Raw genomic sequence first — 24,228 nt, 5'->3', positions numbered from 1 at the left:
TTAAATTTAAGTGAGATTAGCTTCAAAGTTTAACAATCGGAAATTCAATGTAGTTTCTTACTGAATTTCAAATGAATATGCTAAATGCTAATTTAATTTGTCATTCGTGGTTCGTCAGTAGACTTATAGAATACTACGAATAATAATTGAATTAATATGATTTCATAATACAAAATCTCAAATTTATCGAATCCCTTATAAATTTATAATTTTTGATCACGGAACAAATTTTAAAATAATTAATGAAGTATAACAATATATCATTTACAATACATTACTAGACTCAAATATTATAATTTATTTAAAAACCTTTTAATTTATCACCAAAATTCTTGGGAACAATAATTTGCTTTACGATATATAGATAAAAGTTTCCGATTTCTTTTAACTAATCAAAATGTCAAATAGCGTGAAATAGAGTAACATATATATATATATTTCATTTATGATTTTATATGAACATCTAAACAAAATTATAGCTTTTATTTCGGTCTTCGAATTCTGCAGTAAAAATAAAAAGCTGTAAAAGTATTCGAAAATACTTATAAAAACTTTTTATAAATTAATTAATAAAAACTTTTAGTTATATACATAAATAAATACATAATACATAGTGGTAAAGTTTTCAAAGTTTTATTGGTCTATGTAAAATGTATATCATAAATAATAAAACTTGCTTTACGCTACCTTGTGTTTTCATTTTATAAGTATATATGAAAATTGTAGCCATACAAATTCCAAATATATTTAGATATATAATACCTCTAATCTTATATCAACGTTTACCAGTTTTACATCGACGAATTTTATCTAAAAAAAAATGGTATTGTGTAAATATGAATGTTATTTTTATATAAAAAAATACATATATACAACATATACCACCTAAGTACACTGTAAAATTTTAAAAATACGTATGACACTATCATTTTCTATCAATATTTTTATTATAGTGATTTTTATTAGTTCCTTAATTTTTTTTTAACTTTGACCCTTGTTTATGTTTTTTTATATTTGTATCCATAATGCACACTGAACCACTAATAAACTATTATTCATGAGCATATTTAAAGAATTTATCACATAAAATGGTGCGTATAGTAGAATTTTGCAAATATGCTTTACATATCCACAAACCCACTTAAACTTTAAATAATTCTAATTAAGTTGTAAACAATAAAAACTAAATTTAACGTTTGATATTTATATATAAAAACATTTTCAGAAGCAAAATAATAAGAATAGTTCTAATGTAACAAGTTTTAATTTTCAAAACCTGAATTGGATTGTTATGTCGAGGAAGTAATACACATCAAAAATCATGATGTTAAAAATTTAATGAGTCTGTTTAATGAATACGTGTAATGTATATTTAACATTTAAAAATTATTAAAATGGTCAATAACTCAAAAATTGAACTAATAGCGCTAATGTCTGCATTTGCAGTGTATATAATTCATATTTTACTACAAAATATAGGTACTTAGTTTTTATTTTATTATAGTAATGTACATATTTTATGGTATCTAGTATAATTTAATCAAATTTACTCTACAGGTACTGAGCTACGCTTAATAAATCTATAGATATAGGTACAAAATACAAATGATATATTTTGTTATATTTATAAAAATATTATAAAATCGTTAAATTATCAGATTATATAAAGTTATTATTGTTATAAATGGTCGTCTGACGATAACTGAATTTGAATACGTATATAAATATATACTGCGTGCAAAAATGAATAATATATTTTTTTCAATAGAGTCATAAAGATAGGTCATATACGTGAGTTAGATAAACCGCAGTGGTGCGTTTTTTGTTTTTTATTTAAATACAAAATACAAGCAAATACGTGCGAGTTAAATAAAAATAGTCCTCCATACATGCGTAGAACTCGATAAATAGCCATTTGTTTTTTAAATGTTTTGTTTAATAATTTAAAAACCAGTATAAAATTTCTCAGATTGTAATATTTGGACACCTGGTTGTAATATAACCACGCGCTCCTCGACGGTCGCGATTTGAACACAATAATAACATGGAGTTTTGTTTTGTTTGAAACTGTTAAATAATGAACTGTGCCATGCGCGAGGTCAATTAGTAAAAGTTTATTTATGTACCGTCTACGCGGTAATAATTATTCCGACGACAACGGGCAACGCTCTATTTATTGTTTAATCCTGCACACTGCGCACCGAAAACATTCGTATAGGCCACAAATGTAGATTATAAAAATTAAAATAATTATAATATTATAATTTATAATATTATTATCTACAACACGATTCGCGCGTCGAATTATGCGTTATAATAATAATATGTGAAAAATGCAGTCCGGCCAGCGACCACAGCTGTACATATAATAATAACATGCGGCAACATTGCAACATCGATTTATAATAATATTAAATATATATTATACGAAAGAAACTAAAAATTCCTGAGGAAAAACGCAATTTTATTATTTTCAACTTTCATTTATATTCCATTTATATAGTACCAGTGCGTACTGGCTATTTATTGCAGAAGTGTGCGACTGAAATAATATTGGCCACTGTGGCTTGATGTACATAATATATACGATATACTATATATATATATATATATTTATTTATCATTGAATTTATAACATTTTAAAAACAAATTGTATACCTGCAGTTTGTACACAATTTATAACTAATATAAAAGGTAGTTGTAATTATTAACAGTGATGTAGTAGTAGTATTTTAGCTGTGTACGGACTGAGTTGATGTATGACTGCGTGTGCTTACAAATAATTGATGTAGGTATAGATCTAACGTTATCTCTTTTTCATTTGCACATATTTTGTAAACTTCAAAAAATATATTATACATAATATATCCACAGATAATACAATATACCACGGTATGTAATTATGTACATAACAACAATGAAATCATGAAAAGACCCATGATTGGATCTGAAGTTAAACTTTCATTTTTATTATTTTGTAAATGTTAAAATATATAATACAGATTTAGAATATGCATTTAAGATAGCGTTTTTGATATTTATTGAATATTTGGCATTATTTTTATCGTGTCAATGTTTTTTATAGAAACGATTTGGAGATATTTTTCAAGAATTCAATTAATTTGACTTCAAGCCTATATAATATGTACCAACCCCTCCCAATTAACGTTGACATTAACCATGAACTATAATATAATGCAACGTCGCCCGGATTAGAAGGAAACATTACATTAAAAGTTAGTAAGCATAATACAAACTATTCGATGTGGAATGATCGACGAACGACGATAATATTATAATAATTAAAAACCGATATGTCAGTGTAACGCGCGCGGGAAAACGACGGAAGAGCGCAGCGGTGATCGCTAAATCGACTTTGTTTGATAATAGATAATATATGCTGTATAGTAAAAGCGTTTTCGCAAGGTCCGTGAAGTTGAAGAGAGCACTAATTCCCGTTATACTGCCAGACTTTAGTGCTCAATTAATGCAACGCCGATGTCGCATTATTTTATTATTATAATATACAGTAAACACTGCCGCAGTAATACACTACTACGACGTGCTGCCGACTGTTGCAGTAATCGCCCAAGCACGATGTGTACAATAATATGATAATAGCTATAACACTGGCTAACAAAACGTGTGTTTGTGTATACGCAAATCGGTAATTTGATATTTGAACACACGCACACACGCACACGCACACATACACTATCATATATATACAAATAATTGTTGTTACAACACCTGCCCCGTGCCCGTAATAATGGCATATATTATTTTCGGTTTTGGTGAGATATGTCTAACGCGACTTGAAACAAAAATCATATTGGGCCCACCGCGAGGAGGTGCGTTTAAATCAGGCGATACGCTCGGGTATATATAACCTGCCCCCTCTCATCGTCCACAAATCAATCGCTCATAATATTTAATTAATATAATAAATTGGTGTGATGTAAGTTAAAATATACGTAAATATGTTAACATAGGTACGCAATGATATATACGAAGACGCGGTTGCGCACTGCGCAGCAATATTCGTGCGATACAAACGTATTATAGGTAAAATTATTATCGTCGAGAGAAAAACAAATAATGCGACGACGAAAACAACAAATCTCAGAACGGCAAGGAACAGGACGTATTCGCGCGCGTTCGAATCTGGCACAACGCGCGCGCGATGCGATCCGCCGCGCTGGCCCGGTGCCACATTACCGCGGAACACAATGTCTTGTCGTATCGGTACACGAACCCGGAGCCTAGCGACTTTTTTTTTTTTGGCACGCACCTCATTCCCCCGCTCCGTCTCATCGCATCACATCCACCGCCCCCTCCGATTCTTATATTATCTGCGGCGGCGACCGCCGCCATCTTCTTCCTCTTATCGTTTTCTTCGCTCCCCGTCTCACCGGCGCATAACTCCGCCGCCGCCGCCGCTCGAACTCGCAAAAATAAATCAAACGATGTTGCAGTGCGCGCGTATTCCAGAGACGGCGCGCGATCATCTTCCGCTGCGTTCGTTTTAATGACAATAATATTATAATACACGCGCGTTTCGCGCGAACTGTGCACGGCGGCGGCGTCGCGTCACGTCACTCCGACGGATTTACGTAACTATGTTGTATTATCGTCGTCCCGCCGCGGGGTCGACGGCCTCATCCGCTACACGCGTGTAATTCTATATCATATATAATAATACCATATCGATTTTATTTATTTTTTCATTATTATTATCATTATTTTTAAGACCGAGACGGTGGGGCCGGCTGTCTCGACGATAATAAAAATTATACTATGTATATATAGCGATTTCCCCGCAACCCGACGGTGTCCGTCCGTATACGTAAAAAGTAATAATATAATATGTAGATTATCACACATGCGTTCGTGCACGTAAAAATATATTAATAATTATATAAAATGTACTTATAAATATATATCATTATTATAATAAGGTGGAGGACACTGCCACACAAATACACACACCGTTACGGTCGATTTCGTGGAGAGGAGAGGTCGTTGGCCGGCCGCCGCCGGGTCGCCACATTGGTAACTTTCACTAGCGCCACGCCGCCCGGTGAACCCCACCACCCCGTCGCGTTTCCGTGATGCAACGGTCGCCCCCGTCAGCTGACTAAACTCGCGAGCGTCGTCGTCGTCCTTGTCTCTCCTCGCGTTTCTCGTCGAAGTTTTCTCCGCGGCGACGAGAGCATTTCCTCATAACCACGCACCTCGCAAAAACGATTAACTTTGATTTTCTTCACGGGTATTTGCTGCTATGCCCGTGATGAGTGTCACAGGGGTGGTTGCCACTATACAGGCGTACATGCCTATACAAAATATGTACTACAAAATATATGAATTCAATGTACGTATTATTGTCTCATTAGGAATACAGAATCACATTATGTATTTTATCGAGACCAAGACGTACGGAATAATTAAACGCGAGCGCGATGAGGTGAAAAAGGTAAAAACAAAACCGACAAGACGTATATATGTGCATAATAATAATAATAATAATAATAACAATAGTGTATATAGCCTGGTTGTTGTTCCGCTGCGGTTAGCCGGCCGTTGAACTATGTCCCAGATTCGTGTGTATACGCGCTAACCGCCACCACCGCCGTCCGTCCCGCCGCGCGCGTACACTCCAAATACACACTCACACACACACACACACACACACACACAATGGGCTCGTCCCGGTCGCGTGTCCGTCCTTGCAGAGCCCGGAAAATCGCGCAGCGTCCTTGTCGCCCATCCGCCAGTCTGTGTATATTATATAGGTAGTCAGTCATTGGTATAATCTTCTTGCGCACCTAACCGTGTTCAGGATGGATGGGGGGGAGGGAGGGAAAGGGACGCGTCGATCATACCGGCGAAAACGGTGACAAGACGCGCTAGTCGGCCGGATCCGTCGCCGGCCGTTGACCCCAAGTGTTGTCTACGCGATGTTATATATTATTAAATATATACGACGCCGGCTAGACCTGCAGTGGGTGGGTGGAAAGGTGGAGGGGAGAGGGCATTGTTGCAGCCGTTGCCGAATAATATTGTAATTATTATCGCGATACCTACTTAATATAATTGTGCGGGGCGCCCGCGATTGTGCAATAATAATAACGGTCTGCCAAAACACCGACAGCAATCTGTAGAGGCACTATAATAAATAATATTATAATAATAATTCGAACAAAAGAGGCCCCCGGACAAGTCGCAACCAACACACATATTCGAGTAACATGTATATATTTTATTTATTATTATTATTTTAATAATACCGCGTTACAACCACTGCCGGTTACGGTATATTTTGTTAACGCGCGCGCCATCGTAATAATATATAACATAATAATGTTATATTATAGGTGGGTGGAATGTATATATATATATATATATATATATATATATATATATGTGTGTATATAGGTATATCGGCGGTGGAGGAGGTGATGGCACTCGCGCACGGATACAGCACAAGGAAATCTGGTGTGAGCGCGGCCGACCCGCGGTCCTCCCCTTCTCCGCACCCCCCACGCGCACATCCCTCCGCGCGCGTCTCGTCACGTCTCCGCCCGGGAGTCACTGACCGATTATGATCGTCGCCGCCACCTTTTCCTCCTCGTCGTCGTCACCCTCTCCTCCGCCGACCGACCATTTCCCAGTCGCCTCCCCCCTTTCCACTACCCCCTCCACACCTAACCGATCCCACCCCTCTTCGCGGCTGTATATCATATACGTATATAATACAACGTTCGATACGATATTATATACACTGTCCTCTCCTTCGCCGCGAAATAATTTACCGCCGCGACCTACTTGCCCGCACATCGATTATATTATTATTATTATTATTATAATATCAACGCACACCTTTATTATTATTGTTTGTTTTTTTTTTTTTTTATTATACATATTATTTATTATTTCTCTCTCTCTCGCTCCGTATCCGTCTCACCGCTCGCGTTTTGTTGTGCGGTTATTTTTTTTCAGCCGAGGATACGCACACCAGTATTATAAATATATGTGTATATATATATATGTATACATACGTGTGTACGTACCTCCGTGTGTTATAGGTGTATTATAAATCGTCGTGCGCTGCTCCGCATTCCGGACCCATTGCCCTAGTGAACGGCATCGGCGGCGGCGCATTTCCCCGCTCGGTCTCCCCCGTCCGATTTCACCTGTATATAATGCGGCGACGACAAAATGTATAATATATAATATATATAACAATAATATAATATAATATAAATAAAATAAAAAATACCACTGCGGCCGATGCGAGTCGTTTATCCGAACGGATTTCCATTATAAACGCGTATATAATACGTAGGTATATTATATAGCTATATAATGTATGGCGGCCATATATAATGACTACATTATAATTATTATTATTATTATAATATAATATATTTAACTCGCGTATATTATATATTATAATTATTTATGACACACGCACGCGGCGTGTACCGCCGGCGGTGTTTCTGTCGTTTTTTTATCGTACACGAAAGTCGCGAAAATATTGTGTTTTGACGGCGGCGTGGCGCAGCAACGAAAATAGTGAATTTTTGGTTTAGACGACATTCGCGCGTTTATTATTAAACAAATAAATATATATAATAAATAGGGGTCATTGATCGCGCTTTTTATGTGGACACGACTCGTACGCGCACACCGCACACTCTGTACTCGTAGTTATATAGGTGTACTTATTACAAGTTACCTATTGCTCGCGCGCATTTGTGAATTGTGTTTTTGGTCCGGGTTTTCGCCTCTTGACTATTATAATAATATATTTATACAAACGATCGCGCGAGATCTTATTAATATTATCATCGTCGGACACCGATAATCGACGCGACAACATTCGTTGTAATATTATTATATGCATTATTGAAATATCAATCATCTCGGAAGCGAATTCGCAGAATCTCGTTTACGTTAAATATAGCGCGTATTAATGTAATATCGTATTATATTGTTAGCCGTATAGGTACCCAACGCAGCAATTTAGTACTACGATTATAATAATAACCGTCAGCCGTTTCACGTTTAATTGCAGCGGGTTCCATACGCGTTCACGTATATATTATAATATGTATATTTGTATTTGTACTTTACGTTTCGTCATTACTATTAGGACTGCGATTTTGTCGTTATTACGGAATGCACTCGAGCCGTACCCTATGACATTAATTGTGTTGGTTTTTGTTTTAAGAATTTATTATTTTTACTATAATACAAACCGATATAATATACTATCAAGTATGCATAAGCATCAAAATCGTTTTCCAAATCGTACATATTCATTTAAACATTTAGAGTTTGTTGAACCATCTGCAACACTTTTACTGACTAGTTTCCTTTAAGAATACAAAAAAAAAAAACTGAGTCGTCTCACGAAATGCAATCTTATATTATAGAGGGCACATCGAAGTATTGAATAATGCAGAACGGTTTAAATGTAGATAGTTACTAACCTAACCAGCAACCAGCTCTGAAACTGAATTAATTTAAAATTTACGTTTCTTACATGAATATAATATATGTTATTTTTATATCACAGACGTATAATATGTATAATCTGTCTATTATATTATATTATACTTTCGTTTTTACGTATAGGTTTGTTTACGTTTTGTTTAAATTTTAAACTTTATTCTTTTGATTATAAATAATATTTATTATATTATATACTCAATGACTATACACACAGTTTAGTCTTAGGAAAATGTATATAAATAAAGTTCATATGGTACACTGTTTGGTTTTTTTACATATAACATATATATAAATTGTAGAAAGTTTTGCTACAAGTATATATTATTATCTTACGTAGTAATACGAGTTTCAGGATTTGCAGTGAATTTAAAACAGTAGAATTAAAAATACTACATACATGTTATCAATTATTGCAACAAAAAATTGCGATTTTACATCTATATAAAATAATTTTATGTAAAGGACGTTGACCGATTAAAACGTTTCTCGTGAAAATCGCATAGATTATCACGAATAAAAAAAACAGAGAAATAGAATCGACTGCGGTGGCTATACACCTATATATAATTATTCATTTTTATCGAACTATATTTTTATCTCCGTCTTGTTTTCCGGAAATTATATTTTTTTTTTGCTATGGCAAACAATAGCAGCTCTCACGGTCCGAACGGAATGTCCCCGCGCCCAGACACAATCGCGATATACGCACACACACACACACACACACATATTTGCAAACTCCAAAACAGATTTATCAAAAATGTTTAATGTGTAAATAAGAAAAAAAATAATTCGATGGTTAGCAAAAATATAATACCGGCCGACCGAGTACACGGGTAGTCGATAAAACGTATATAAACATTTAATAATAATAATAATACAGTTCGCACGGCCTACATCCGCCCAAGTGTTGTTGATGGTCTTTTATCAGTGGACCAATGACTAAATAGTTTTGAAATATTTTTTCCTCCTATCGCATTTTAACGGGCACACACCACTCACGTACTACACTATTTTAATACAGTGCGTTCGCTGTTCGCGGTTAGAACACCTTGCAGCGCTCTCGATGCAAAATGATCAAGAAACTTCTCGCGGATTGTTTGTAAGTTGATTTTTAAAATTTTTTTTTTTTTTGTTTTTCAATTATTATCATCAAGACATCAAACCGTACAATTTATATAGGAGTTCATTCGGAATTTACATATATTTTCAATGTTTATTATATCAATAAATTTCGTATTTACCTATATATTATATTTATATGATCTAAAAAAAATTTTCGATAGTATTGTAGGCGAAGAAAAAATCGTATTCATATAACTGTAGAAAGTGTGCTTATATATTAAATGGCAAACCTAAATTAGTAAAGTATAATATTATGAGCTTTCTGCAGGTAAGCTTTGACCTCTTCCATCAAATGTATTTATTATATAGTACCCCCGGTTCTGGATAAATTATTTATTTTTATGTATTATAATCATAAAGTTAAATTAAATCGATCATCAGATTAAAATGAAATGATGACTACGTTTTTTTTTTTTTTTATTAACTATGCGAGATATTGTGTTATTATTATTTTATTATATTCGTGCAGTGTATATATTATATACCTATAGTGCAGCGCGTACCAGCTATACGTCCCGATGAAGTTTAACCGGTCTTGTCAGCAGGTCATCTGAAACGAAGAGAAATAGAAAGTGGTGTAGAACTCGCGGTCGTTCATTAATATATTATCATTATTATATACCTATAATATAGCTTAAAGGAGCGGGTATATATATATTACAGCCGTCAGTGCATATAAGTTATTGACTTCGTGTGACGCTTGCCAACTAGAAAAAATAATAATAATAAAACGGAAAACGATTAAAACGCATACATGATATAATAATTATACTTCAACTCATACGCTCGCCTAGCCGTTACACGATTGCAATCAATACATTTTTATATGCACTATATATGTAGCTACGACCGTGGACTATAATAATAGTAAATGGTCAGATTGTGCATAATAGTTAAGGAATGCGTATATTTTAATGCACTATTTAACTTTATACTATATGCGGTACATGATGTATATACATTATACATATTAATTGATATTTAAATGTATCAAGTTTTTTTTTCAAAAGACTAGTATAATAGTCGTCTTCGTTGGCAAATTAATGCAACTATGACTGCGCAAATAAATGCGGTGTTGAAACGATGTTTTTTAACATCAAAGGACGCGGTGTAAAATATGTATTTCGAAAAACACAATATTACAGCAACTTATGATATCACGAAGAGACACATTTATCTCAGACATCTGTGCATCTGTCACAATACAATGTATGCTCAATACGATAGACATCTGTTATGCAGTTATAATATCTGCAGATTCAGCCTACGCGGTCTAATAATCTACTATACGCAGCGTTTATAGCAATTTAGTTTGTTTAGATTTAATTACCGACAACCTATAATAATATGTTGTAATTGTAAATAAAAACTTGATGAGTAGTTAGGTTGTTTTATAATACAAAAAATAAATGTTTTTCATCGATCCAACATGTAATGCTGAAATACAGTGCATTGGAGTTAGGTGCAACTCAAAAGAAACCGTCTAGGTATACAGCGATAAACGTAACGCAGAATCGTTTGAGTGACAGATTACATGTTAAAAAAATTTACACTCGTAACAAATAATACTATCATTACGATTCACGAATCTTTGGTTCTTATCGCTTTATTATTATTTTCGCCATATCAGCAGGATGGGTTAGCGCCATAATATCATAACATATCATATAATATCATAACAACTACAGCAGTTCTAACACGTAACATAATATTTAAAAAATTTTAAAGTGTATTTTGAAATCGGATAAGGTCATTGTGAAGCTTTATCTCATTATACAATAAATTATATCAACTCTCGCGCAGTACTATGCCGTTACGTTATATCAACGTTGTTATTTGTGTCCAACGAGCTGGGAAGTAGGTATGTAATAAATATTGTAAATCGTAGCTCGATCTGCTTTTTACATCACGAAATCACTGCAGACGGACAAAATATATGCAGTGAATAATAACAATAAATGTATTTATCGTCAAGTCAGCGGCGTATACATTATTATGGCTGTATAACGGAGAAAACAAAATACTGCTGCTGCGCATTTGCTGCACTCGTATAATACATCACACGAGCTGAATAATAAATAACAATAATAATAATAATAGACGTAATTTGGGAATAAATGAAATTGTGTATGGTTTTTTAATCGGTGTTAACTGATGCTAAATGATTGCGAGACCCGAAAATTCGCAATGTCGAATAAAAATCGGTCCACACACACACATAATATATTTGCGTGCGATGTTTTCGTCTGGTAAATATATATAGCTGGTTCGTTGACATCTGCTGCAGCGTTATACATTACGTGGGTCGGTGAACCTATTGTAATAACATTTTTGTCTCTTGATCAAATAATCAAAATTAACCGAATAACGTCGTCGGTCGAAAAAAAACATTAAAGTTTAATATATATTTTAGAATTGCATGTACGCCGCAGCAATGCTTAAATTCATGCCGTTTAGACCATGAAGTAATTACATAGGTACAACTTTTTTAATATTATTAAATTTTAATAATAGTTTTACTATATACTGTTACAGGTTGGAAAACGGGGTGAACGTGCAAGAACCTCCAGGATGTATGCATCCATTGCCCGCACATCGTCCAATCGAGCTGACTTTTAGCAACTTGACGGTGACATTAGACGACAAGAGACACGTGCTGAAGAACATCAGTGGAATCGTTAAACCAGGGCAGGTGTTAGCCGTAATGGGTCCTTCGGGTGAGTTTGATACTACACTTCATTCATATTTTATATATAAATATATGAAATATAGCTGGTACAATACATCAATACAATGATGATATATTTAGTTATAGGAAACGTCTGCGGAAATTATTAAATCTAAAAAAGGAATAGACACAAAATGCACGAAAGTTTATACAAATTAAATACTCGTTAAAGTGTTTAAACAATAAAAATATAATACATATTATAGAAGATACAGATTATATAGGTACCTATTAATTAACTAATATGTATTACACACTTTTTTAAATTAATAAACGTTAATAAATGAACTCTCTTGAATGTATTTACCCCTGGAGATTAGCTTTTGAACTTCAAAACTTTTCAGTTCTAAGTTTCAACCATTTTTATAAACCAATATCCTATAACTGGGGTGGACAACTCAAAGTTACTTGAGCATCAATTTTTAAAATCTAGCTGGCCAGAGAGCATAAAAGGTAATAAAAAAAAGCTCCTGTACCAGTCACGACTGATGACAATTTTTTGAAACCGCTGAATGGTTCAATTGAGTTTTTAGAGCATTAAATATATCAATTTATTTGGATAATTCATATCTACTTCTTACGATAAAAATTAAATCGATTTTATAAGTATAAATTTAAAATTAAAAATAAGTTAGTAAGTTCAAAATTAAATTAAATAAAGTAATTTGTAAAAGTAGCATGGGCCAAATACAAAAGGTTCGCGACCCACCAATTACCCATCCCTGCCCTATGATATAAAAAAAAATAAACATCATTTGACCTTAAGCATTTTACCTCCTCACCTGTTGAGGTATATTTGACATCTACGTTCTTTGTGATGCTATACCATTAGATAAATAAAGTACAATACTCTAACTGGTAAAATCACATAGAATTTATCGCTAAAATAAGCTCTTCAACCTAAAAATAATTATATATTAATTTTTATTTTTTTTTTATAATCGAGTCGTATTAAGTATATTAACTAAACTACAAAATATACCAATTTTTACATATCATAAGAACAATTATGTATTTATGTGATGGTAGTTTTAAATGCTTGATCGAAATTTTCTATATAATACCATTTAAGTTTAACGATTTAGATCTAGTAGATACTGCGAATGAATCCAATAATCTATATAATTATATAATTTATCTGTATCTATAATTTATTACTATATTCTGTCACTGACATAGGTAAAAATTACAGATTATGGAAATTAATAATGCTACATATATAGTTGAGTATTTCACGAAAATAACACGTATTTTTTTTCATCATGATAACTTAATAAATCATATTTGCTAATTAAATTGTTTCTACATTAGGATAAATATCTGTGAGACGTAATCAGATGTTTTCGACATTCAACCTTAAGAAACAAGAATTTTTTAAAAAAATATTACTTATATTTATAGACCGATCGCGCTAATAATATTAATAATAATTTCTATTATTCGTTTTTTATATTTTATAGGATGTGGTAAAACGACTTTGTTAAACTGTTTGTCGGGCCGGACAAAGTTGGATTCGGGGTGCATACATCTGAATCGCGAACGTCTCAACAAGCGGTGTAAGCGGCGCATCTGTTACGTATTACAACAAGACATCTTCTTCCCAGACCTGACTATGAGACAAACACTCGAGGTATGTCTTTCGTATTTAAACAAACACAATAATATAGAATGTACTATGGACAAATATATTTACGAATAATAACATTTTAATGGCGGCGATAATCATTATTATAATGAATAAACGTCGATGCGTGCTATATATAATTATATTTAGTTACTAATAAGCAGGGATGCAAATTGGGTAATATTGTATTATACGAGCGTATTATACGTCATGTACAAAAAAATAAAATATGAATGGTATAAAAAAAAGAAAAATAATAATAAATTATAGGCTAATAATAAAAACAAAATATACCCAATTCATACATAAATATTATAAGATTCTAATAATATCTATGAAAGTTTTTTCTTTTTTTTTTCAAAGTTTGTATTTATTAAAATTTAAAACTTTAATATTCAGAGTCTATACTTCTGACTTATACTTCTGCTAGTCGTATAAGCACTAACCAGTAGCCACAGTTAACACTTACACAAGCACTAATTCAAATTATTGCAAATATTAAAACCTAATATATTCTACAAAACTAAGTATAAACAAATATCCATATAATTACTATGTTATCTTGCCGCCATTAAATAATTTAATAATCAAAATGCATCATTAATCATCATCATTTATCAATAAACTGAAATAGTATTGATCTATTTGATCTTACTACACTCGGATAGCTATATTTAATAATTATATAAGCACCAAAATAATTTAAAAAAGTACTATATTATACACGTATAATACACGTAATATACAAATGAAAAATAAAATACGGTATTTTTATATCACTGCTAATAAGTTATAATAACTATAGTATTATAAAGTCTCGTTTTCTTTTCATGTTCGCGATTGCAGTACGCGGCACTGCTGAGACTTCCCGATTCATTATCTCACAGTCAGAAAATGCAGTACGTTGATCACATCATAGACGTGCTCGATCTGAACAACTGTCAAGATACAAGTATGTAAATCCATAGTATACATTATTGTAGGCACCGGGTTTCGATTAACAACGGTGCGCGCGCTCATATATTATAATAGATCGATATAATAAATTAGATTAGAATAATCGTTGGAAATGATATTATGTGTACACCGTGCAAACACACACACACACATGGGGACTACTGAACGAGTGTGCTTTGTTCGGTGCTGTAGCAGTAATGTGGTTGCATAACCGATCGAGAAATAAAACCGCATCGAAAATACAAAAAAAAGCGAATAACAAATATGTATGAGTATTATACGCTAATCTATCATAAAGGTTAGCCAAGGTTACCCTTAATATTACGCTATATATATATATATAAATATTTATGTGGTGTGTGTGTGTACGATGGCCGTGCATTATCTACACCTTTATTTTAAAATGGATATAATATATATATTTATATAATATATACATTATACACACGATATAATATGATATGAATTATCATATGGTGTACCTACATACTCCTCGACGTCGTAAGCAATGTTATGATTTCTAAAACAAAAAACGAACATCTTCAACGTTTCAGTAATTGAAATCACGCACGTCTGTCGTTTTAGTTTTTGAAGTGTGTGTAATAAGCTAAATAAACTATAATAGCGATTTTGGCAACTTGCGAGACCGCCATATAGTAAACTTGATAAAACCACGCCTTTTGTTTTTATAATATAGTCATAATATAATTATATTATACGTTCTCGAAAATGTATGCAGCTTATCGGTACAGAGTTTAGATGTTTTCTTCGAATTCATATTCAGTTTACCGTTTTCTTGTAAAATGAATAATTCACCGTCAATAAATTTAAGGTACGGTAATTCGTATATGTTATATTGGTATTTGATATTATGTTTCTATACCGATCACTGTTGTAGTGCTGTAGGCAAAGACAATATAATAAAATGCACTGATGCAGTAATATTAAATCCCCAGTTTCCTTGTTATTATTAATCAAATATTTTTTATTTTTTTATCAACTATAATTATAGTGTTAAACTGTGTTTAACAATAAAATCGACTTTCTGTTATTAATAGTATTCTAAAATAGTTACTGATTAAACTTATATATAATTAAAATATATTGTATGCATATTATTTTTTTTTATATCCAATAATAATAAGTATACGGAAAAGTATACTAAACTAATCGCATATATGTGTACTTTGTTTGATTTTAGTTATCGGGGACTACATGAAGCGTGGTTTGTCCGGGGGTGAAAAGAAACGAGCAAACATCGCTTGCGAACTCTTAACCAATCCCGCATTAATGCTACTAGATGTAAGTATAAGACTTAGTAGTCGAAAATTTACAACTAGTTTACGTTAAATTAATTAACTCTTTAACATATAGGAACCCACGACTGGACTAGACTCTCATTCGGCATACAAACTGATGTTGTCGCTAAAGAAATATGCCGAAAAAGAAGGAAAAACTATTGTTGTTACTGTTCACCAACCGTCATCGCAAATATTTCATATGTTTGACCAACTACTTTTAATCTGTAATGGACAGGTACGATAAACTAAAAAAAAAACATTTAAAATGTTCTTACTTTATATATTTCGTTACACCGCATAATAATTTTCTATATATATATAAATATATTACAATATAAGACTATTGTTATGTTTTATATATAGACTGCATACTTTGGTGACATCAATAAAGTAGTAAGTTTCTTTAGTAACATTGGAATGACGATAGCCCCACATTACAATCCAGCCGATTTCATTCGTAAGTCTCATTAAACATGGTGTTTAATTATTATCTACAGCCTTTTGATGTTATATTTTACTAATACTGCGATATAATTTATATATAGTGGAACAAGTAAAAGGCACGGAAGAAATGAAACAAAAGATAATAACCGCCGCACAACAAGCCCAGGATGATTATTATCAACAAGAATTGTTACATTTGAACTGCACGTGTGACAAGTACCTAAATAACTACCGTCACAATCACAGCAATGGTATAATCATTATTATTTATTGTAAAAAATCACTATCTTATCGCAATTAAATATACCCAATACCCATAAATGTTAAACAACTAATATTCTGTACATAATGACATCTAATCGTTTGCTTATATACAGATAATTATCAATGGCCCATGAATGCTACCAATGGTCATATTTGTACAGCGTTCAGCGACTCATCTACAGACAGCAATGAAAAATGTTATACTACTATTAGAGGTATGTACACAATTTAGTATTTTAGTGTAAACATACTATAGAATCGACATTGTTTAATTTTTACCTTTACTGCAGTTCATGAAGATGAAGCGAGAACTTTATGGCCGGACAGCCAGAGCCATTCTTCAACTTCTACGTCTGACGAAGACTTTACTTGGCAATGGCCCACCAGCTTTTGGACACAGTTTAAAGTAATAACATAACATTAAAAAGTATGAATATAATAAGACTCAGAATTTATATTGTATTTTATTGTTTAGGTATTAAGTCAGAGAAACTTCCAAGAAGCGCGTCCTCAAATGTTAAGCACTCTGAACTGGGTGCAAACCATTGCGCTTGGCTTATTAGCTGGTCTGCTATGGTTTCAATTGCCTCGTACTGAAGAATCGTTGCATAACATCCAGGGATGGATGTTCTTTTCCACTACTTATTGGATGCTTTTTGCTCATTTTGGTACATTGTCTTCTTGTAAGTACCTATACAATATTTTATTATAATACTCGTTCAAAAAGATGAGTTTACCGAGTTATAATATGTACTATGTACATTATTCATAGCTATAATCTACCTTTATAATTTTATCAATAATTGTTATTTAATTGTTTTATACAGTCCCTCCCGAAAGAGAAGTTATTAATAAAGAACGCCAGAGTGGAGCGTATCGTTTGAGCGCGTATTACCTGGCCAAAATGGTCGGCGAACTGCCGTTGACAATCACCTTGCCAGCCGTCTATCATCTGATCTCCTACCCAATGCTCGGCATGCATAGTTTTAGTACATTCTTCACCCTATTAATGTTTCTACTGTTAAACACCATCGTCGCTCAGGTAAATTAAATTAGAATATATTTTGTCGCGTAATTTATCTGATTGCTAACAAAAATGTCTTTTCCATTAACAGAGCGTCGGATTTTTCGTAGGAGCGTTTTGCATGGACATGCAAGTCTCAATTACAATCAGCGCCTTGTACACACTGGCCACACAACTTTTTGGCGGCTACTTGGCGACAAATATTCCTAGCTGGTTGCAGTGGATGCAGTATCTCAGTATGGTACATTATGCCTACCAAAATATGCAAATCGTCGAATTTAGCGACGGGGAACCAATCATGTAAGTACCAACCATGTATTTTACCTAATATTACCAATGTCTTATATTATGTAACTAAAATGCTCTGGTCTAATTAAATATCTATATGCAATTGCGTCGAAATCCACATCTTGAGGGGTGCGAGGGGATTTACTTGAATGACCCTTAATGGAATTTAAATTTTTTTTCGAAGAAGTAATATAAAAATTTTAAATAATCGATTATAAAAAATAATGAATTTTAAATTAAAATTTAAATATTAAAAAAAAAAATAGTGATTACAAAAATAAATGATCTTGCTGCTTATAACTTTTCTGATAATAATTCCTAAACAAATAACATACAATTAAATTAAAAAAATTGAAATTCATGATGAGTTCGTTTTATAGGCAGATTTTATTTATACAATAAATAGTTACACCTATTTTTGAATTGATGAATAAATCATTGCAAGTATTAGTGGTTTATCTATACTTTTTTTTATCGATAATTTAAATATACAAATTAGACGTAGTTTGTGTTTGAGATATCAGCATTTAGCATTTGTTATATTTACCTAAGTGTATAATTTGTATCTAATTAGGTATATAATAAAATATAACTGGTGATAAGCAAAATATTATGTACAAGGCCAGTTTTGGTTCTCTTTGGAACCTCTGTATACCTATTAGCACATAATATATACTATATAATTATCTATAGTACCTATCTTTATGTATCTACTTACCCTTTTTCGTATTATATATTAACGTAGCAATGTTTTTTATACAGGTGTGGAAATCAATCCATGTATAATGTTTGCAAAACCAACTCATCTAATTTTATACCAGCGTTGGACATTGTAAACGCACAAGGTGCATCGTTCCCATTATGGCTGAACACAATGATACTGTTCGGCTTCCTTATCGTGTTCAGATTGTTAGGTTATCTAGTGTTGCGTTTCATCCGAAAACCAAAGTGAATACCTAAACCGTTAATGGCTGTGAGCGATTAACATTTTTAATTATTAATCGTTTTATAAAAACATAAATATGGCTGTGTCATTTTAGACATTATAATATTTTTTATCTCGTTATAAATATTAAACTTAGAGACTCGTTTTTCAACTCGATAATACCCCGAACTCATTTCCTAACGCTAAAATTTGGTGCTTGTACCTATTTTGATCGGATTTCGGGAAAAGCGGTGTGTGATGTGTTACACGTATTTATATGTCGCATTGTTTTGATTTTTTGTACTACATCGTAATAATGTTTTTAAATGTTGCATAAAAATTATTTTAAGACTTTAATTACCTATTTTTTTAATTTTTAAAAATTATTGTATAATTATTGTTTTATTGAGTTCGAACATACAGAATTTTTTGTCGCTAATACCTCTGAGATGAAATTTTGTTATTCTGTTCGCACAGATTTTTCGTTACTACTTAGATAATCACATTTTTAATTTTTACTTTAAAAATGCTTTATTAATTTTAATTGAATCACTATTCACCGTTATTTTATTTTATAGTGTATGAATTATACATTTTTTTTTTTAACTATAAATATTGTATTTATTTTAAATTTTTTTGTTCTTATTTATTACCATTTAAGCGGTACAAAAAATGTTAATTTTGTTAATATATATATATATTTTTTTTTTGTAATTTGATAGTTTTTGTAAGCAATAATAATTTCTAACTACAGTTTCTGTAATTTTTGACTGGCCTGTATAAAGTCATATTTGTTTTTATTGTAATACAATATAAAATTTCTATTATTGAAAAAACATATAATTAAAATGTTTTATTTAAATTTTTTTTATATAATATGTATATTAAATATTCATGTTGCCATTGAATATGAGGCATTTGAATATTTAATAAAATTATTACTTCGTTTATTTTATGTTTACAACTGCCAAAATAAATATAATATATTCGAATATTCCATGTACCTATATATGTCGTATAGTTATATTTAATTGATATTTTATTTTACAAGGACAAAAAAAATCATTTGCATGTTTATTACTGTTTAATAATTTGAATATGCATTGATATAATATTTATACTAAAATATGAATTATATGAGTATGTGTTTAAATACATGTTAGATTTTGAGTAACAGTAGCCACTGGAGGCTTTAAATTGTTGATTGGAGGCACATGCTAAAAGCCTTAGAATAAATTATGTTCTTGATATGACTATTGTTATCGAAAACTTACACATATATAAATAATATTATTTTTTTGTTTTAGTTAAGACTAGAAAATACAAGCACACAATTAACCAAACAAAAATAAATATAATAAATAATTTTAGAGAGAACATTTTTTTATCATATATTTTAGATTGACTAACTATACTTGACTTAAAGGGCTAACATCTGTGTCAAATATACAATATATTCTTACGCACTATATCAAATTGGTAACTTTAATTATAATTTATATATTATCAATTATAAATCTGTATAGCTCTTGTCTTATATTTTAAGTCAAAATAAAATAGGTTTAATATTTACTATATAGATACACGTAAAACTTGAATGAATTGCATAATACTCTATAGACACCATCAAAGTAAAAAAAAGCGAGTTGGTAGGTAAATTTAACTTTCGAACTAGACTTCGTGATTAGAAATTGTCATAGTGCTATGTCGAGGAAACGGCAGCTTTAGGTTTTCCACGGCCCGATTTTAATCAACTAAAATTTTTACTGTTTTCTCTAATATTGTAGTAGATGATACCTTCAAATTGCAAAATATTAGTGTTTTACCGGCGTTAAAACATTTCATTAGTTTTTAAATAGCAAAAAACTAACGTATTCAATGTACAATTTATTATCATTATTAAATGCAGACAAGTGTAAATAAAATAAAGCGAGATCAGCTAAATAAACTAATAATGCGAGTTTTATAAACATTTTAAGTTCAAGTTTGGATGATATTAGATATTTAAACGAAGAATAACGTTAGTTATTTCAGTATTATTCAATAACAATATATTCATTGTATATGAAATTTTTATGTAACTATATTATACATTTTACTATACAATACGCAATTACATTTTCAAATTATTTAAATTAATTTTAAGTTACTGCCTATTTATACGATGAACGTATTCATGCCGTTCGGTTAGGTTAGGTTACGGTAAGGCGGTATTGCCTCAAAAGTTAATAACGATAATATATGATATAAATATATATACTATTATTAAATAAACTACTTCAATAGCAATGATAAAAAATCATGAAATATATTGTATAATATAGGCCAGTGATTCACAACCTTTTTTTGATTCATGTACCACTAAAATCAAACATTGCGTCGCCCTAACATCCTAATAATAAACATTCTTAACTATAAACGTTATAATTATTCTTTTATTAAAAAAAAAATATATACACAGTACGCAGAAAAATAATAACGCTGACAGATCGTCTACTCTCAGAATCGTTTATCCTATTCCTATACAACATAAAATTGTATATATCAATACAGTATTATTGAATACAAATTGAATACATTCATTGCTGTAATCTACTTGGCACTTACTTTATAGCAAAGCGGTATCCAACGTACCTTTATTATATCACACTTTCTGCTTTTACCCTTAACAATTAACACCATTAACCATTTTTTAAATAAATAAAGTTTTATTTTATTCTTTACTCTATACAGGTGTTCAGCGTTAGAAAATAATTAATTGTATTAATTAAGCACACAGAAATGGACAAAAACAATTATAATTACATCGCAAAGATATCTTTAGTAAATATCCACAAAGAATTATTCAAACTGAAAGAATATTTAATAAAATTCCGTACATTAGCAAAAATTTCTGATATATAAGTTTAACACGGCGTGTTAGGTAGGCAATTTAGGCCCATTATTACAAATATATCGTCTCTGTTACAAACTAACCATTAACCATGAAAAATAAAAAAATGTACAATTTTGAAGTCAATTTAATATTCAGCATGTGATTATTGGTCTACAAGTGACCATAGACCCTATGAAAAAGATAAAATTTGATTTTTTTATATTTTATGTGTGTATATTATTTTGGCAACACAGATCATAAAGTTTCGTAGGTAGACGTAAACTTACATTTTCAGCCAGGTAATGCTTAATATATATACAGTCGACTCTCGATAATTCAAACCTTTAATAATTCGAAACCTTCGGTAATTCGAGGTAAATACTTGATTTCCTTGAAAATCACGCGGTAATTCGAACAAAAACAAAGCATTTAAGTACACTCGGTAATTCGAAATTAAATTTTGGAAAAATTGGACACATACACTTGACAATTCGAAGTATCATTCGTTCAACGCTCGAAAATTCGAAGTATATATATTAAAAAATGAAACTAAAATCAATGAAGCAGAAAATCATTACAAATTTCTTCAAAAAATAATAATTTTTTATAATAATTATTATTATATAGTTTAATATACAATTTGAATACAATAAATAACTCTAATATTTACCACCTAATTTACTGAAATAATTAATATGTACAATAATAAAAAACAACATTTGTTTCTTAACTATAATTAAAATTTTTTTTGCCCTCTCATTATTTCAAACTACTCAACAATTCAAACTCTCGGTAATTCGAAGTTTTTCTACACTCCCGTCAACTTCGAATTATCGAGAGTCGACTGTTTAGTTTTTCCAAAATAACGGGTTTCAAAGCTTTTTGTAATATATTTTCAAATAATCACGATTATTAAATTTTTAAGAAGAAGAGTGATATTCCGTACAACATTTTTATTTATTTATAACCGTCTCTCGAATATTTATGAGCATTTCAAGTTCAAATATGTTCGAGATTCAACATTCACCCCTAAAATAACTTCCTAAAGTTATATAAATTTTTGTTGTAATTCAAAAACGATGCAGATACCTAAAGTTTTCATAACATGTTTATATTAACATTTTCTATTCATTAAAATATCTTATTTTGAAATAATAATTTTTAACTTTAAATACCTAAACAAAATCAAATAATTAAAATATAGATTGTATTGTAGGTATCTACAACATTTTTTTACCGATCCTCGTGTACACTATAATAATAGTGAAAATTATGTCATGACTGAAATTTACAATTTAAAGTAGGTGTACGCTGCTGTCAATAATAACTAGGGCTCGGAAGTTGTTGCATTGAAAATCATGAAAATATGCATGCAAAAATGCATTAAATAACTATCAAAAATGCACGAAAATATGCACAAAAAAAGTTTTATGCACTCAAATACGTAATTAATTTATTATTTTTAATTATTTAATTATTAATTAATAATATAAATAATACAAATGTGAATAAAAATTAGTATTTGTACGTTTATACACTATACGCATAGTCTAACATTTTTCACATTTGCAATAAGTTTGTCTACTATTGGATATCCGGTTTGTACAGTTTCCGCGATCCTATGAAATGCATGGGCCAAACAAGTAATGTGTATAATTTTTGAATAAAATAATTTAATGGCTTTTCCAGCTTTAAACATATCAGGGGCAGAGTCACTAAGAAACAATAATATTTTGTCGTGCTGAACACCGTTCAGCCAAAGTAAGTTCATGGATCTATCAAATAATTTACAAATTGTGGAATGATTACATTTTTCCAGCTCCCCAGGATGTAAAAGAAAAATCTTACTACGCTCAGTTTCATTTAAAATGCCAATAACAACGCTTGCCACATATCTGATTGTAATATACGGTTGATGAGACAACCTATTGACACCCAAATACATTTATTTTGAACATAATTTCTAATTTTTTGAATTGTATTTTCATAAATGTCATTAAAAAAACAGTTTCTTAACGTTGATTTAGAAGGAATATCTTTACCAGTGTACTTAGATAGAAATTCTTTAAACATGAATTGGATAATTTATTCATAGATATATTGGCTGTTAACAAAGCCTTACATACACCGTGATTGAATATAGACTTTTTTGTAGC

At 31.2% G+C, this 24,228-nt stretch overlaps 1 protein-coding gene across 2 annotated transcripts in view; it reads left to right on the top strand.

Annotated features, from left to right (window-relative positions):
• Positions 1-19,753, top strand: part of LOC113555757 (ABC transporter G family member 9) — a 53,108-nt gene extending 33,355 nt beyond the window's left edge. Inside the window, exons 1-14 of one of the 2 annotated variants that reach the window (XM_026960284.1) lie at positions 9,502-9,619; positions 12,178-12,359; positions 13,831-14,000; positions 14,841-14,946; positions 16,153-16,253; positions 16,326-16,487; positions 16,616-16,709; positions 16,798-16,947; positions 17,074-17,175; positions 17,251-17,366; positions 17,436-17,643; positions 17,788-18,002; positions 18,076-18,284; positions 19,035-19,224. In XM_026960284.1, coding sequence (XP_026816085.1) covers positions 9,591-9,619; positions 12,178-12,359; positions 13,831-14,000; positions 14,841-14,946; positions 16,153-16,253; positions 16,326-16,487; positions 16,616-16,709; positions 16,798-16,947; positions 17,074-17,175; positions 17,251-17,366; positions 17,436-17,643; positions 17,788-18,002; positions 18,076-18,284; positions 19,035-19,224 — 2,034 coding nt within the window. In that variant the 5' untranslated portion in view covers positions 9,502-9,590. Of the gene's footprint in view, positions 1-9,501; positions 9,620-12,177; positions 12,360-13,830; positions 14,001-14,840; positions 14,947-16,152; positions 16,254-16,325; positions 16,488-16,615; positions 16,710-16,797; positions 16,948-17,073; positions 17,176-17,250; positions 17,367-17,435; positions 17,644-17,787; positions 18,003-18,075; positions 18,285-19,034 lie in introns of those variants that run through there. The other variant, XM_026960283.1, reaches the window with a different exon arrangement.
• The last annotated feature ends 4,475 nt before the right edge of the window (positions 19,754-24,228 follow it).

This window comes from Rhopalosiphum maidis, chromosome 4 (assembly GCF_003676215.2).
Source record: "Rhopalosiphum maidis isolate BTI-1 chromosome 4, ASM367621v3, whole genome shotgun sequence".
Classification (NCBI taxonomy): Eukaryota; Metazoa; Arthropoda; class Insecta; order Hemiptera; family Aphididae; genus Rhopalosiphum; species Rhopalosiphum maidis.
The sequence above is the reverse complement of the archived record's forward strand: the minus strand, read 5'-3'. Positions and strand labels throughout refer to the sequence as shown.